Below are 17,158 nucleotides of genomic sequence, written 5' to 3' on the forward strand. Positions count from 1 at the left end.
TGTTTGCCTTTTGACTCTGCATGATTTTAAGTTTACATTTTTTTGTTACTTTCATTGTTTTTGTTAATGTATTTTTTAGGTTTGTTGTTGGATGCCTTATTATTTCTTCATGTACAGCACTTTTTATGCAGTGGTAGTTTACAGTTGCGCTTATACGGTCAAACAAAATAATATTAACAATCCACTTGACCACTGTATGAAACTGCGCTGAAAACAAATAATACACGACACAATTCAGGTTTTCTTTATTTATGTAAAATTTGTATGTACATGTCATAGTCAGAAACGCACACAAAATAGTGCTAAAACAGACCATCCACATTAAGCAAAAGACAACTGCTGACATTCGTTTCCATCTGAAATCTGTGAAACATCAAACAAATTGAATTCACCTTTATAATGATAACTGCAAATGTAAGCAAAAATATTTGGTCAAGACTGCATGATACACCCAGCAAAACATTTTTCAATTGGAACTCGGGTTTCTGAGGCTAGTTGCAAGAAGCGTTACAATGAAGCTAAAAGGCCTTAACTGAAACATATTGTGATTTTAGCCATTCTACACTTCTACTTTTAAAAATATGACGTGAGACTGAATTCTTATTTCTCAAAACACTATTAACACAACAGTCATGATGCTAATCATTTAGAGTTTATTCTTACTAATTTGGGCTCAGTCACAACAAATAGTCTCACTTTTGTGATCTAGTACTCATCATAAAAAAAACAATGTAGAAACTAACAAGCAAGCTGACTCCCAGACTTGATCGTTACATTATAACTCTTACTCAAATTTAGACAGAACGAATCAAAGTTATAAAAACGTTTTCCCACCTTCAGCTAAAATAGTCCGACATGCTTGATGTCCAAATTTGAGAAAGCATCGACATGGAAATTGGGACGGACGAGAGCAAGGATTTATCCGATGAAGATCTCTCATCCAAATAGTTTAAAAAGCACATTGCAAATGATATATGTAATGAAAGATATAGCAATCCAAAATAAAAACAAAACAAAACAAACAAACAAAAAAGCAAAATGCCTGTGCAAGTTCATATGAAGGAGAAGCTGTGACCAAATGGAGAGAGGTCAACTTATTTGAAGACGTTTGCAAATGTGGGACATTTGTGTGTCTTGAGTTTCTTGATGGCCTTTTTGAACTCTTTTCTGGACTTGTCCCATTTGTGGATGCCTGTGAGGAGGAACTGCTTGTCAACCTTCCTGCCCATGATCAGATACTGGTTACCCAGATTGTCCAGTTGCTGACATGGGCAATCAGCACCATTCTTCAAGTACATCACCAATTTCTTCATGTCCTTCTTTTTCAGATTGCCTGTTTTCAACATCTTCTTCCGCTTCTGAAAGATCACCTTCCGGTCCATGTTCTCTCGCTTCACCTCCTTGATCTTTGTCTTGAAAGCTGCATGACAAGAAAAATGTCATCTAAGAGTTTATTTCTTATGCGTAGAGAATAACATTGTGTTATATAATCAGATATGATGGCGGCAAATGCTAACACGGAACATTAGAACATCACACTTGACACAACCGATTCAAGACATGAAATAATTTAAGATTTGTAAAAAGAATAAAATAAAAATAATTTCGGATTTGTATAAAGTTTTTTTCACTCAAATACTTGACAATGAGAATGCTAAACAAAGAGTGAGAGAGGGCAGAGGCACCATTTCCCCCAGTACTAAGGTGCACATGTTAGGGATTTAGAACTTTTATCCCCAGCCTCTGGTCTTAACAACAATCTCTGATGAGGCTTAGTGTTCAATGAAAACAAAATGGAACACATTTATAATTAGTGAGTCATAAAATGAAGTTGAGCCCACCTCTGAACAACTTTATCCTGAGAAATGCTTTTTCCTGTTAATCCTTTGACATTCTGAACTTTCTCTGCCCCGTGCCGCTTAAATCTCTTGAGTGTGCGGACGATACTCTGTCTTGTGAAAGTATGTGGACTCCTTGAACTTTTTAACCTGTTGCCACATTTCAGATTTTAAACATAAAAGAGATAAATTTGGAATTTTCTGTGATAAATCAACAAACACAAAGTGGAATACCATCAAAAAGTGAAACAATAATTCACAAAATACAGACAGAAAATGTGATTGAGCACATTTGATAATAAAGCTGGCTTGACTTTAATATGTATTTATTGAGAAATAAAATGAAACGTGGGGGATTGCAAAGCTATCCGTCACCGCTGAGAAAACACTTTGTGAAACCCTTTTTGCTGCAGTTACGCTTAAGGTTGTTGGAGCATTCTCTCACAGTTCTAGAGCAGGCCCGCGAGCCATACATGGCTGTTTTGATGATTGCATCTAGCTCACCGATAAAACTAAATACATATTCCCGCTTTTTCGTTGTTCATTTCCTGTTTGGGCTGCAGTTGACGGAAAGTGCAATTTTGATTGGATGATACTGACCGTTCCTTTGAAACAGGTAAACGCCCCTTTTAAATAAGCCCGACGACTAAAAAAAATGACGATTATCGTACACTTCAGGTTGGAATGGACCAAAGGATTTGCCTTTGTGGAGAGGAAAGGTTGTGATTGTTATTTGCAATGAAATACCATAGATGAAACAGTCAAATGTCAGTGGCACTTTGACTGTTTCATCAATATACTTTTGCGAGAGACAGCAGAAAGCAAGTGTGGAAGCTAATGAGCCGTGTGCAGGCTAGCTAGCAGTAACTTCGCATATGGACCTGGCAAATTGACTTTCATTCCGATCGTTTGGCTGGATTTTTACCAATCATGAGGAACGGAATACCATTCATGTTAATGGTGAGTACTCTCATAAAATTATTTTAGATAATACATTTTGACATTTGGTTGAAAAGTGGCTGTGCACGCGTGTGTGTGTGTGTGTGTGTGTGTGTGTGTGTGTGTGTGTGTGTGTGTGTGTGTGTGTGTGTGTGTGTGTGTGTGTGTGTGTGTGTGTGTGTGTGTGTGTGTGTGTGTGTGTGTGTGTGTGTGTGTGGCTTTCACTGAAAAACATTTCTAAATATTTTACTTGTATGGCTCTCTTCGTCAAAAAGGTTCCCGAAATCTGATCTACAGAGTCACATTTTTGCTCATTCTTATTTTCAAAATTGCTTGATGGAGAGTGGTATTGAACCACTGTCGAATGCTCCAGCCATCTTCCCATCAACTCAAACTCTCTTCCTTGTGCCTACTGAAGAAAAGCAGCTGCAGACCATAATGCTGTCACTACCATGTTTGGCAGAGCAGATGGTGTTTTCAGGGTGATGTGCAGTGTGACTTTCAGGCCAAACATAACATTTAGCCCCAAATGCTCAATTTTAGTTGACTTGTCCTATGTTTGACGTGTCAATTCATTCGAGATCTTCCTTTCATCTTGCCACTCTTCCATAAAGGCCAGATTTGTGCAGTGTGCAACGAATAGATGTCCATTGGATTGTCCAACTTCGTTCTAGACTGATCACGTGGCCGCATTGCTGATCAGAATTCTCCTTTTATAGGCAGAAAGTTGAGAGGAACGGTCCTGCAATGGTCTCATACACTTTCCATTTCAATATGGTTGCTTTCAAGAAGTTCAAAGCTTGTGACATCCTTCTATACTCTCAGCCTGATTTAAACTTCTCCACAACAGTCTCTAAGACCTGCTTTATGCGTTCCTTGGTATTGGATAGGATTGGATTGGATTTGCCGTTATTAGTCTCGCAGTGGAGAAATTTACATTACACAGCAGCAAAGTTATGAAAGAAATGACACTATCATAGAAGAAGTGCATATACTGTATTCTGAGATTGATTACACACGGGTGGATAATATTCATCTTCATCAGTCTTTTTGGGTTAACATTGGAACATTCAATGTTAGCCTGAATTGGACGCTCTGGAGTAACTAACTTGGCTGCACTGAGAATAAAAGTGTTGATTGCTCTCTACTTGCCTGCATTCTGGTTTCGTCCCATAAAAATACATAGTACTATATATTAATTGGCAATTCTTGTCTCAAAATGTTAATTGTTGTTTATGCATTTATTTGAGCTGTTTGACTGACTAGCAACCATTTCAGAGTGTATGACTCCTCTCGCCCAAATTTACAGTCCATCTGCAACCCTCATTTGGATGAATAATATCAAGAATTCTTGGAGTGATTATTTATCACACCTGCGGTGTGCCACCGTTCAGTATTTATCACCTGCCTCATCTAATTTGTACTTTTTTTAACAAATTGGATAAGATTGAGTCGCAAAATTTGAGGACTAAACTTTATTTCATTATGCTTTTATGGAGATGATGTGGACCACAACAATTCGCAAACAGAGCTGGGATGGTGGTTGAGAAATTGTTCAATTTACTACTATTTTTACTTTTATCTCAAACAGTTTTGTGGCTTGGTGAAATGCAGCTGAAATTCATTTTGTCAGGGGTTGAGAAACATTGACCAGCCGGTTTGACTGAAGATTCGTGAAGAAACATGCCAATTGAGTTAGAGAATTTTTTGACGAGACACTATTGTAGAACAACCAATAGGAAGTCCGTTTGCACCCTCTCTTCATTTACTGGAGCCACAACTGGTCTGTAATGAAAATTAGTACACCTATTTATTGGCTGTGCATAGTTGATATTTCACACTATAGTCTAGACTGCAAGCAGTGTGAGAAACATCAGAGCTTTAAGGATGGTGTGACTTGATTGATAGTAATTTCTTTAGTTTGGAAAAACACAAGAGCTGCAAAATATAGCTCTATTTTGATAGATTTCATTCTTATGGCCTTTTTTCCCCCCAAACTTACAACCATGATAGCTCCAACGAGATGTAACGTGCTGATTTCCTGCTGGGTAATCAACTCACATGGGACAACGAGGAGGACATGAAGAAAAACTTGCAAGTGATTAACCAGAAACACCAACCAAGGTATACACTGGCATGTTAGTCCACGACTTTCTCATAACTTTGCTGCTGTAAAATGTAAATTTCTCCACTCTGAGACTAATAAAGGTAAATCCAATCCAATTTTTAGAAAAAGTGTACTTTTGCAAAATTTGTCAACCCCTGCGTGCAAATAAATGCAGACAATCTGCATGTTTGTGACCATTTCCGGTTGAAGAAGTGATGAAACAGTCGCAGAAGGTGACAAAACACAGCCCCAACTATGTTTAATGAGCTGAGCCTACATCCTACAACCCTTGTCAATGAGTTATGACACGCCCACTTGGCCATCACTGGCTGCAGATAATTGCATTACATTGCTTGTCCAATCAGTCCTGTGGGAAATTTAGTTCACTCAGAAGTCAACGTTTGACTGTTGTGTTAGTAAGCCATGTTTGATTCAATTTGTGCCAAATGAAAACAAATCGTATACCTTCAAATTATATTTTTGTTTTTTGTTTTTTATGTCTTGAATGAGTAAAAAAAAATCTAGTTTTATGTTTCACTCATACTGTACGTGCGAACGATTTTAAACTGTGTACGCAGCCGCGCACTTGTGTATTGCAATGAAGTAGTTCACGGGAGCTCTCTGTCTCACCTTATGCTATTTTCACAATTCATAGAAAGTTAAAGAGTCTGTGTCTTACATCACCGGGTGCTTTGTTGTCGTTGTCCGCTGCTGCCAGACACGAGTCTTTTTCTGGTAGTTTAGTTAAGCCTAAGCTTTAGGCAGCCTTAAAGCCAAACAGGAGGGTGTGTTGTCTCCCATTCACAGTGAAGGGCAAGAATGACTTATCCAAGTGACTGAAGTGATCAGTCCTGCAGTCCAGAATGGCCCTGTTCAGTGTATCAAAACAAAAAGCGGGGGCGTCCAGGGTTCGGGGGGAATTTGGCAATGGCAACAAAGTAAGCTGTCCAAAGCAGAGGAGGGATTTAATTGAAGGGTGTTGGGAGTTTTGGGTGCAATGAAGTTCCATAAAACTCGAAGCGCGGAGAGATAGATTGCGGTGGGAACAAAGTGTGGAGTGGGACAGGCTATAAATCTGTTAAGAGCTGAGTGCCATGTGGATTTGTGTCTGACAGGGGAAAATTCATCAGGATCCCTGAGACTTTAAGGAGTGTGATAGTGTTGAGGGGAATGACTTAAAAGCATTACTTTTTCAACAACAATTCTGATCTATTGGAAGTAAAGCAAGAATAAGATTCCTTCCTGACATTTGACTACTTTTCATCAAAAGCTGACTAAGCTCTGTTAGGTTCTGCTTTTACTGAGGTCAAACCACATGAGGACGTGCTTGCGCATGAAGTAGGAATCATTAATGTGCATGTGTAAAATTGTTGAGGGGATACCAAAAACAAACCAACAACAACGATTTAACTTCCACCTTTAAATGAAAACAGCTTTACAACCATTTCCAGTAAGTGAGATTTTCAGTGAACCAATAAGCCAATCCACAGAGAGAAAGGGTATATTTAATAAGGATTTCTGCCAAAAGCCAGTGACTCATTCTTTAAACCTCGCCATGCTTATCCATCCCATTGTTGCACAGAAAAGAACAGGAAGTCTTGAAAAAAAAAGCTATTTTATGGTCCATTCCAAACAAAATAGACAAGGCTGTCTGTAAAGTCAGCTTGTAAAATTGGTTCCAAATCCTGCTGTCTCCATTCCCTGTTGTCAATTCAAAACCGAGCACGTTACATGCCGTAGGTGTGAAAAACGTCATAACCTTTGTGAGGGTCTTTTCTAATTTGTGTGTATTTAATTGGTTTCCCGAATACATGCCATGAAGTCATGCTTGGCTCCAAGCATAGTTGGAAATATTTTGCACTTTGAGAAAAACTCCCGGTTGGCCAGCTGGAAGAAGAAACAGATGTTTGGCCAAGAGGCTGCAAAAATGCTATCTGCTGTCTGGCTGTATACATTACTTGATACAGCATCGCAATTACCACACGCCATACAAAGTGGCCGTTTGAGCCGTCCCAAAGATGTGTTCCTGAAACTGCTATGCAAGCAATGCTGTGTTTTGTCCTGTTCACCATTGCTTGACTCGTCTGCGCCAACTCACATCACAGCCTTTACCGAGGAACCAAAAATACATTTTCTTCAGGCTTCAGCGAGGAAATAATGTGCCACCATTTTTTTTGTAGCCAATGATGACACAAATGCCAAAAGGGCAAGACTCATCACCAGCCTAAACAAAAAGATTAAACATTAAACAATAACTTTCAACCTCGGATGGGTCAATGGAGAAAATCTGTTTCTAATATTCATGTTACCTCTATGGGGAAGGTGAAAGTCGGCTTGCCAACATTTTGGAGCAGTGAATGAATAAACTATACAAGTTTGTTGATGCTTCTTTTTCCAACTATAATCAAATACATCATTTTCAGAATGATTTGTTCATGTTGGATTCCATCTGGAGGACCCTATTCCAATTGGGCAATTCAATGCGGCGAATGTGCACATCTATTCACTTCAATACTTGTCTGGCATACACTATGTCCTGCCACAATGCACAGACAGATTACTGTGAAGAATTTATTTGGTTTGTCAAATAATGTGATCCATAATCCATATACTATTCGATCTGTCTCTCTCTCTCTCTGTGTGTATATATATATATATATATATATATATATATATATATATATATATATATATATATATATATAGACAGTAAAGTCTCGTTATATCGATATTCAAGGGAGTCCGAAAAAATATCGATATAACCGGGACTATCGATATATCCGACCCTGTTTGCATGTAATTTTCTCCGTGCGTGCATAGAAATAGTATCGATATAACCGGGACTATCGATATATCCGATATCGATATAACGAGACTTTACTGTGTGTGTGTGTGTATATATATATATATATATATATATAAGATTAAAAAAAGTGTTGCTGACTGTAAAATGAAATGATGGATATATTTTCTTTGAGTGCAAATGAGTGTTTTCAGCATTCTTACCAAATTCACTGGCACACATATGATCCAGCATGGCGTCGGTTTTCATTTCATTGTCGCAGGGAGGGCAAATGGGAGAATAACCTGTGGAGCAATAAGGGGACAAAGTAGTTGACGTACAAAAGTTTACCTGCGCAATTATGATGACAGAAATTTGCAAATCACATCAAATTTCTGCAACCCTTCCGGAGGTTGTTTAAACTAGGTATCCCTTTATATACTGACCACAGCAAGGAATGTTTTCATCTTTTATGGCCAGCTTTGACTAAAAGAGGCAGAAAGCAATGCTTTTTTTACATGCTGATTGCATGTGGTTAAAAGTGTGCTTCCTATTTAACCAAACTACTCGCAGCATTTCACAATCACACCGGGGTAAAATGTTGGTGGTGGTGCTGGGGCGGAGGATAAACAGTTTTCTCCCAATTGCCAGTTGTCCATTACATGTGTTTCACAAACGTTTGTTGAAGCGACACCCTGGTGTAAAGAGCTTGTGAAAACAGACACTGCTTACAGAGTGTCACAGTCCCTTTTTGACATGGTCGCTCCTTTTAAATCAATTATCACCACATTTTATATTGCCCTTGAGTGGAAAGCACTGTTAGCTGATCTCCACTCGCAATAATGATGGAAAGATGAGAGTATCCATTGGAATGCAGATGCCCACAGTGAAATTCATACACAGAGCAGGCCTCCGAGTGCGCCCTTGACAGCGACAACAAATGATAACAGGTGATGTCTGTAGAATGGGGACATCTGTGTGGTCCTGGGAACTTTTAAATGGGGAGGGATAACTCTTTTTAGAAAAACAGGCTTCTATCTCTACCAACGTGTCAGTCAATAACACCCGCCCCCTTAACACACACATACACACACCTACAGAGCCATGTCCCCTTTCAGATAGAGTGAGCACTGTGTAAATGTTGGAAGATGCACAGTCACTCCATTTAGAGCTTACATGTAGTGTGAAAAAGCCTTCAAGTGGTGTTATTAAAGTGTCAGATGGAAATCGAAGTGAGTTGACGATGTGATGACGGAAAGCCTTCTTTATGTGAGGTTGAAAATGAATGAGATGGCTGTACATTACCTACCCATGTGGAGACCTCACTGGAGGCTCGTGGCAGGGGCAGAGCAACACAACAGCAAACCTACTTTTATAATCAACCCGCACTTTGGCTTTCCCCAGACTTGGTGGTTTTGGCCATCTCTCAAGGTTCCTCTGGTATTTGTCAGCTTGGCTCAGATTGGGAACAGAACCCCATTCCCTCCCCTCCACTGAGGTGTGTGAGTCAACCTCAAACCAGGGAGTCTCTACACTCTACAGGTTTGTGGAACGAGCAGCCAAAGAGCCATTAGAAATGGATGATGGCTTTGGGTTGGGGTGTCACAGTGAGGGATGGATGTTTAATGGGGCTCGCCATGTCTTTGGCTGCTTGCTTCAAGGTTGCTTAAGAAATTCACAAACTTCCGAATTTGAAAGTCACCCTTGATGAAATATTGAAAAAAGATGTGGGTCGTATTCCTGTTTCATTGAATTGGTCAATGAACGATTTACTTAACAGACAAGAGCTATTCTTTCTTCAGTATTGTTCTTTGCTACTCAATAAACACAACGCATAAAGTGAGCTTTTTCGGCCATCCATTATGCTAAGCAGCTTGCTGACAGCTTCGCATGGTCATGGCTGCAAGTCTCTTTTATGCAGAACAAGGACCGACGACCATGTTAGATGCGGTTTGTGCTTCCAAAACAAAAGGTTGCATTCGCTTTGTTTGTGTTTGGTTTTACCTCTTCACACCTTCACTGCTGAAACAACAATATCAAACCAATTTATTTTCACCAGTGACACATTTTACAGGGTGTCAAACGTGCTTGTTTTTTCAGCAGGGTACTTTGACCTCAAATTCTTTTAATGTTGGTTACTTCCCGGGCTATGTTTACATGCAGCTAAGATGTGAACATTCTGCTTCTTGAAGTTACTCCAGTATATATGATAATTGTCATTAGTTGGAATATCCCAATTTGGCCGATGGCATTTCCTTTTCTTACTTTCTATCATCAATCGGAAATATATTCGTGTCATTCATCAAAGGAATAAACGTTTACGTTATGTATAAACGTTTATAAACGTTTACTCCCTACTCCAAAAGAGAGGATTTAGCTGTTATATATATGGGTTGGAAAGGGGTAACCAGGGTGTCTTATTTGGGTTTTGAAAAAAACACATGAGCAAAATGGCTTTTTAGCATGTGCATACATGGTCTTTCAAGAACGGCTAGTTGACAACATTTACATGTAGTAAATGTTGTCATTGTTGCACAGAAAACGGTGCCCATATGACAAGAAATGGATTACTGAAAAGGACAATTAAAATTTTAAAGGCAAAAAAAAAAGATCTCATGAACTGCTTACATTATTTTAGAGTGAGATCAGATTTTTTTTAAACAAATCCCTCATATAAGCCGCGTTACGTGCTTTTGTGTGAAACAGCAACTGGAGTTTTTAGAATAATACTGCATACATATGATGTGAAGTGTGGATGTTAATGAATTTGGACCGCACCTGACAAGCATATCCAGTCTCTAAATTACATGAAGCTCGTGACCCTTAAAAAAAAACATTTTTATTGTAAATATTGAAGCATCAATAAATAAATAAATAAATAAACAAATAAATAGATGGATCAACGGACGGACGGACAGAGAGACAAATAAATAAATAATTGATTTAATAAACAAATAAATACATAAATAAATAAATGGATGGATCGACGGTTGGATGGGCGGACAGACAGACAGACAGACAGACAGACAGACAGACAGACAGACAGACAGACAGACAGATAGATAGATAGATAGATAGATAGATAGATAAAAGTTCACAAATGCACACTTTGAGTTACTTCTGGGTTGAGTGAACGCTGGCGCGTGTGGCTGCCCCTGCTCACTCACGGAAAAACTGATCCTGTGACTGTAAAATGACTTTCAAAGTTTTGAAAGGTGTTTATAAATGGAATGTATTATTATTATTAATTAGTGATATAACTTCCTAGCTGTTTAGCTATCTAGCTATCTACCTAGCTATGCAACTTATCCTGTGACTATAAATTGACCTTGAGAGTTTTGAAATGCACTTATAAAAGATATATATTATTGTTATTATTATTAGCTATTTATTATTTAGCTAGCTAGCCTCTATCTATTTGAGGCATTTTCGGGTTGAGTGAACACTGGCGTGTGTGGGCGCCCCTGTTAACCCACTGAAAAACTTATCAAGTCACTGTAAAGTGACCTTGACAGTTTTGAAAGGCGCTTCTAAATGAAATGTATAATAATAATAATAATTATTATTATTATTATTATTATTATTATTATCTCACCTCTGGATACTATTTTCTTATGGATACAATCGACATTGGATTCCAGTTCAAATTTGTCTAGATTTAATAATAATAATAATAATAATAATAATAATAATAATAATAAATTACATTTTAAGCGCCTTTCAAGGCTCTCAAGGACACTTTACAGTCTCAGACAAGCATAGGTACTATAATAAATAAAATACAATCACAAATAGAATGCAATAAATAAAATAAAATTATAAATAGAAACAAGAGAGAGAGAGCTACACAGAAAATGCAATTTTAAATAGGTGTTTTTGAGACTTGAAGGTGGGAAGAGAATTGATTTTACGAATGTTGAATGAATTTACTAACTAGATGTACTTTTCACACACTTTGAAAATCCCAGACAAGATAGCGTGAGGAGCAGGATCATTGCGGATTGTTGCTGGGTCTGGTAGGCCCTTTAAACAGCAGAGGTTGTGCAAATAAAAGTGGAGCTGTAGAGCTACGCTAATTGCCTCAGCTAAAAGCTAACTGTGCAAATCTTGAAAGCTCTAACGGCAGATTCATAACAAACAAAATGGATGATCTGGAATAACAAAGAGAAGGAAATAGTGATGTTTGAGGCAGGTACATTTTCGTATTCATGGAACCTGGCTAAACACTCAGAATCCCGACACTTCAATCTAACTGCCTTAAAGGACAACCAACGTCTCCGGACAAGTTGTGTCCATAATTTGTAAAATGGCTTCAAACGACTTCTACTGAGTGTATTTTACAAAGATTCCACCGCATATCGCTATATTTGACGTTTTAAGACGCGCACTGAATATTCCGGAAGTCGTGTTTATGAGTTGGTGACGAGTCCTCACCCTACGTCACTGAAGGAACGCCCCTCAGCGAGAAAGGACATACCTTGCATCACCTCAATGCATTTTGCAATACTTTGTTTGGTCTGAAAACTTCGTGTTGATCCGTGTTGATGGTGAAATTAGAAGGAAAACACATGAATAACGCGATGGTGAATCCTTGTGTGTGGCACCGACCATCTATTTGATATTCACTGACAAAAATTATAAGTAATCAGACCGTCTCCACAGAAATTTGTCGCCCTCTTCTGCTACATTTCCCCCCCCCCCCAGATGACACACATTCGATGCTACATTTCCCCCCTCAAAATGACACGGAATAAATTCTTTAATTCATTGCAAACATGTATGCTTTCCTCTTCAGAACTATTTGAATCATATTCAGAACTGGATGAGTAACAAGAAATCATATTCTCCGAATCTGAAGCCATTGTTTTGATTTTGGAGCAAGGCAAGACGTCTTGCCGTGACACCACGAACATGGGGGCGTGACCTTCTGAAACTGGCCACTTCCGGTTTCAAATTGAAGTACTTTTTAGACACTTTAAGTCATTTTTATTGGTGATTTGCATTTGAATAAAAATATCATACTGTGTGTTTTGGGTATTTTAGATGCTGTAAAACGTTTTTCTGATGTCAGTTAGGAAACAAAAAAACTGAACTGAACAAAAAACAAAACTGCATTATTTCCTTTATAGGATAGTTGTCCACGTTAAGCGCTTTGTTACAGCTTCAGCTGTTGTTAATGTGCTATATACTGTAAATCAATATGCATTGCATTGTATTCAGACTTGATCTTGGTTTCACTCCCTGGTGCTTTCTACTAACTTTGTGACTGATTTATTTCCTGTATAGGATATATGTCCATGTTAAGCACTTTGTTGCAGCTTTATCTGTTGTTAAAGCGCTATATCACTCAATATGTATTGTATTGTACTGTACTGTATTGTATTAATCCTGGAATACAAACGGACACAGCTCGTTGAAGTTCAACTATGTCGAGTAACATTTTAAATAATGTGTTTTCATTTTGGTTCCTGAAAAAGTCTCGCAGGAAAAAGGCCATTTGCACTAAAATGTTTGGAGTCTTGCATTTTTGGAAATTAGCAGCTCTTAGCGCAGGTGCAACGAAGAAGACAAATGTTGGAAACGTACAACTACTATAAAAACTGAGTCTAGAGTCCTTCTTTACCTTATGTTGTATTGATTAAAATTAATCCAGTACATTCTGATGTTTGTGGTTGAATTTATGTCGCTGTTTACTAGAAAAGGATAAGACTTTCACATACCTACTGCCGCTGACTTTTGTTTTATATTTGAACAGTTTCACTTGATCACATCTCTTGCAATATTTCTTACAAAAAAATAAGTAAGAGCATGTATCATTCCTCCATCTCCATCTTCCATCTCGGACAATATCTGTATCGGACTGTACTTTCGGCCACGATGTTGGAATTTTATCAGAAGTGACAAAAAAAATTGTATCAGGACGATACATCCTCACGTGTTTTTATCTTTATTTAGATTGTTTTTACTATCTTTTTTAATAAAAATTGTTTCCAAAAATTATTGAAACCTGGCCTTTTGTCTTAATAATCGTTGAATAATGATTGTTACTTCAAGTCTATCTTTGCAATAATCTGGATATCACAAATTTCTTAACTCAGTACCAACACATTTTTGTCATGAAAAGCTCCACACAGATAACGCTGGACTAATAATAGTTTTCAAAAAGCATGAGCAACATGCAGCTAAGAGTGTTTGATTAAATGCTCTTTCTTTCAAAGATGATGTGCGTAAACTGGATGAACGAATATTGTCTTGTTAATAAAACCTCTTGCATAGTTATCTGTATGATTTATGGTTTGCTTATTCTGTGAGTGTAAAGTGTCCTTGAGAGGTTTGAAAGGCGCTTAACATGAAATTTATTATTATTATTATTATTATTCAAAAGGTTTCTTCAGCCGTCATCTGTACTTCTTTGAAGGTGTCGGACGTTTCGCTTCTTATCCAAGAAACTTTGTCCGCAAACTAAAGTCTTACTGGTAGTATCGGCTCGATATATATATCCCTACTGTCCAGACATGGCGGTGCCGGACTCTGCTATGATAGGTCCCTGCTCTCAGGTTGGGGGGAGCAGAGGACTACTCCCTGCAGCTCCGCTGGTTGTTCCTATTGCCTGTTGCCTAAACAGGCTATTGGATGAACGATCCAAATTAGGTTTAGGCAACATAGGATTAGTAATACTGATGAGGTGATACCAGTGGAAGAGGGGCAATCAGGCCAGTTGTTAGTCAGAACAATAGGAACAATCAGCGGAGCTGCAGGCGTGCTAAATAAGCTAAACATGGTCAAGATCTTTCTGTCACGTTGTTTTATCGTGTAAAGAACACAACTCAACTTTATTGTAACCTTGAGTTTTTTTTCCTTTTGTTTGTGAGCCAATGTTGTAAAATCTCAGCACTGAGTTACTCTGCGTTGTATTCTTCTCTCAGCACAAAAAAAGTACTTTATGAACACGAGAAAGGCCACACAATATTGGTTTTGCTTCAACATTAGTGACTTTGTATTGTGTGTTTACCTTCCACTAATACCCAAATCGTTTGGGTGGGTATATGCACATCGCTACAAAGGTTATGCATCTATTGGCATAGGTGTCTGTCTACTATACTTTGATTACAATTTTTAATTTGTATTAAACTTGTTTTTTTGTTTGTTTTTGTTTTCCATGATGGATATGAGCATTATATTAAGGACGTTTGCATGCATTCCCAAAAATGCTTTAAAGGCACAGAAATGCATTTCAGTTTGAGGAAAATATATACTGCATTTTGACTTAACTTAAGGACAAAGTACTTTGTCGTCATGAAAATCTGTCTGAAGCGAAACGTCCGACACCTTCAAAGAAGTACAAATGACGGCTGAAGAAACCTTTTCATCGATCGATTCAGTCCGATCGTACCGACATCGATAACGAGACTACATATATATATATATTATCGGACCACTCCTGTACGACAGAGGTTACACAGACGTATTATTATTATTATTTTTGTTTTTATTTTTTTCTGATGAGAACAAGAACAGGGAGAGAGTGTTTTTCAAGAAAAGTGGAACACAATTTAGTCAGAAGTTGGTTTTCTACAGAAACATGCATATTGTCAATGTGTATTTTGAGGGGTTAGGTTAGGACAAAATGAGGTCTCCTCTCCAGAAATTAGGGTTACCATAAATTAGGATTTTCCAATTACACCATTTTTTACAGTTGTGTTCTGTTCGTCATTTTGTTAACTTGAATCATATTTAGTTTATTGGGAAATTTTCGGTGCAACTTTTTGTGGGTGTGGAGGGGAAAAAAACTCCTATAATCCAACCCGTCTGTCCTTGCACAGTTGCCACCTACATACAGTCCCTTGTCCTCCCAGTCTTTGGAGCATACCCGCACCACCTTTTCTTTTGAACCCCTAAATACTTTTTTTCGACTTGAGAAGTGGAAAAGGGGATAAGATGCACGATCCTAAAATAACAACTGGAAAGCACGCACACGCGCGCGCAACACACGCACGCACGCACACACACACACACACACACACACACACACACACACACACACACACACACACACACACACACACACACGCACACGCACACGCACACGCACACGCACGCGCGCACGCACACACGCAAAAACATCAATATTGAGTTGTAAAGACTAATCTTACCTGTCTGCTTGGTGGAATCGGTGGCGTTTGGTTGAGTCATGGCTATGCACACATCGTCTTGTGGGTATTTGTCGCAGGTGAGCATCTCCGGCCAGGGGAAGCCAAACGCCTCCATGATGGGGGTGCAGCTGTCCCGAACGGCCTCGCATAACCATCTGCACGGGTAGATGGGTCGCTCCAGGCACACGGGCGCAAAGAGCGAGCAGAGGAATACCTGCGTACCCGGGTGGCAGTTCTTGTGCACCAGAGGCACCCAGCTGCTGGCCTGTTGCTTTACCTCGGCCATGGTCTCGTGCTCCAGCAGGTTCGGCAACAACATCTGAGCGTAGCCCACATTGTGGCACAGCCGCAGGTCTTCGGGGATGTCCACGCACTGCGGCTGCTTTCCGTAGCCGCGTCCGCCATGGTACGAATCCGACGACTTCCAGCTGAGATACTCGTACTCGGAGGCTGCGCACGCCGTCAGGAGCGCCATGGTCAGAGCCAAGCGGACCGTCCCAAAAGCTGACTGAGAAGTTGTCCGCATCGTGACTTCTCGCGAACAAGATCGGAATTTGGAACCGTGGGGCTCACTTCAGAAAGAAAAGCGGAACGACGATGTAGATGTGCAAATAAATATCCGTTTCAGTAAGGTCCTTGACCTTGTTTCGCTCCTCTGGGACGTGTGGCTTGTTTCGAGTTGGGCACTCAACTAACTGTTGTGCGTCTGAGACACAAGCGCACATGAGGTGATTGTAAAGGGCGCGCTGGCCAATCAGAGAGCCTCTTTTAGCCTTTTGGCACAGCGCTGTCAGTCAAAGCGCTTAATTACCTCAAGTGTAAAAACTCCCCAGGAGCCTTTCCTAACCTCCCTTTTACTCCCCTGCTTGTAGTTCCTTTGTCAAACCAAACTGCAGAATAGAACGTCAAAATAAATCCCACAATGGTAAGCCTCAAGCCTTCTGCTCATTAGGCCACCAGAATGACTAGAATGCGTAAAAAAACACGAAGTGACGAGTTTCGCGTTCAATTTGAGTGATTGAAATGACCGTTTTGATGCTTCATGCACACAGAAGTACCGTTCTAGTCAGATATACATGTACTGCATTGTATCCGATAAAACATTATTTTTTTTCCTGACTTGCTGACAACCTGTTAAGGGTATTTTTTGTCTTCAATTTAAATTAGATTAGGTTAGATTAGATTAACCTGTATTAGTGGAGAAATTCACAATTCACAGCGGCAAAGTTATGAAAAGAAGAGGAAAGGAAGAAGTTATTCAAAAAGTTACTCAAACATGTAGGCGAGATTCAAAACACAAAAAAACAGACTGTTAATAAAATTAAGTATACTTGGAATG

General features: G+C 39.1%; 1 protein-coding gene across 1 annotated transcript; it reads right to left on the minus strand.

The window, feature by feature from the left end:
* Positions 1–228: 228 nt before the first annotated feature.
* On the minus strand, positions 229–16,527 carry sfrp1a (secreted frizzled-related protein 1a). Its single transcript, XM_088994960.1, has 3 exons — positions 15,820–16,527; positions 7,891–7,971; positions 229–1,420 (listed from the first exon to the last, which is right to left on the minus strand). The coding sequence occupies exons 1-3, from the start codon at positions 16,343–16,345 to the stop codon at positions 1,095–1,097; spliced, it is 933 nt and encodes a 310-aa protein (XP_088851086.1). The 5' UTR covers positions 16,346–16,527; the 3' UTR covers positions 229–1,094.
* Positions 16,528–17,158: the final 631 nt, after the last annotated feature.

The sequence above is a fragment of the Hippocampus bargibanti genome, linkage group LG04 (genome assembly GCF_051943395.1).
Source record: "Hippocampus bargibanti isolate YZ-2025 linkage group LG04, ASM5194339v1, whole genome shotgun sequence".
NCBI lineage: Eukaryota > Metazoa > Chordata > Actinopteri > Syngnathiformes > Syngnathidae > Hippocampus > Hippocampus bargibanti.

Excerpts from the sequence above, each read along its gene's own strand:
- sfrp1a (XM_088994960.1), bottom strand. The coding sequence starts at position 16,345 with ATGCGGACAACTTCTCAGTCAGCTTTTGGGACGGTCCGCTTGGCTCTG. Across the intron at positions 7,972-15,819 it reads CGATTCCACCAAGCAGACAG|GTTATTCTCCCATTTGCCCT; the intron begins GTAAGATTAGTC and ends ATTGCTCCACAG. Across the intron at positions 1,421-7,890 it reads TATGTGTGCCAGTGAATTTG|CTTTCAAGACAAAGATCAAG; the intron begins GTAAGAATGCTG and ends CTTGTCATGCAG.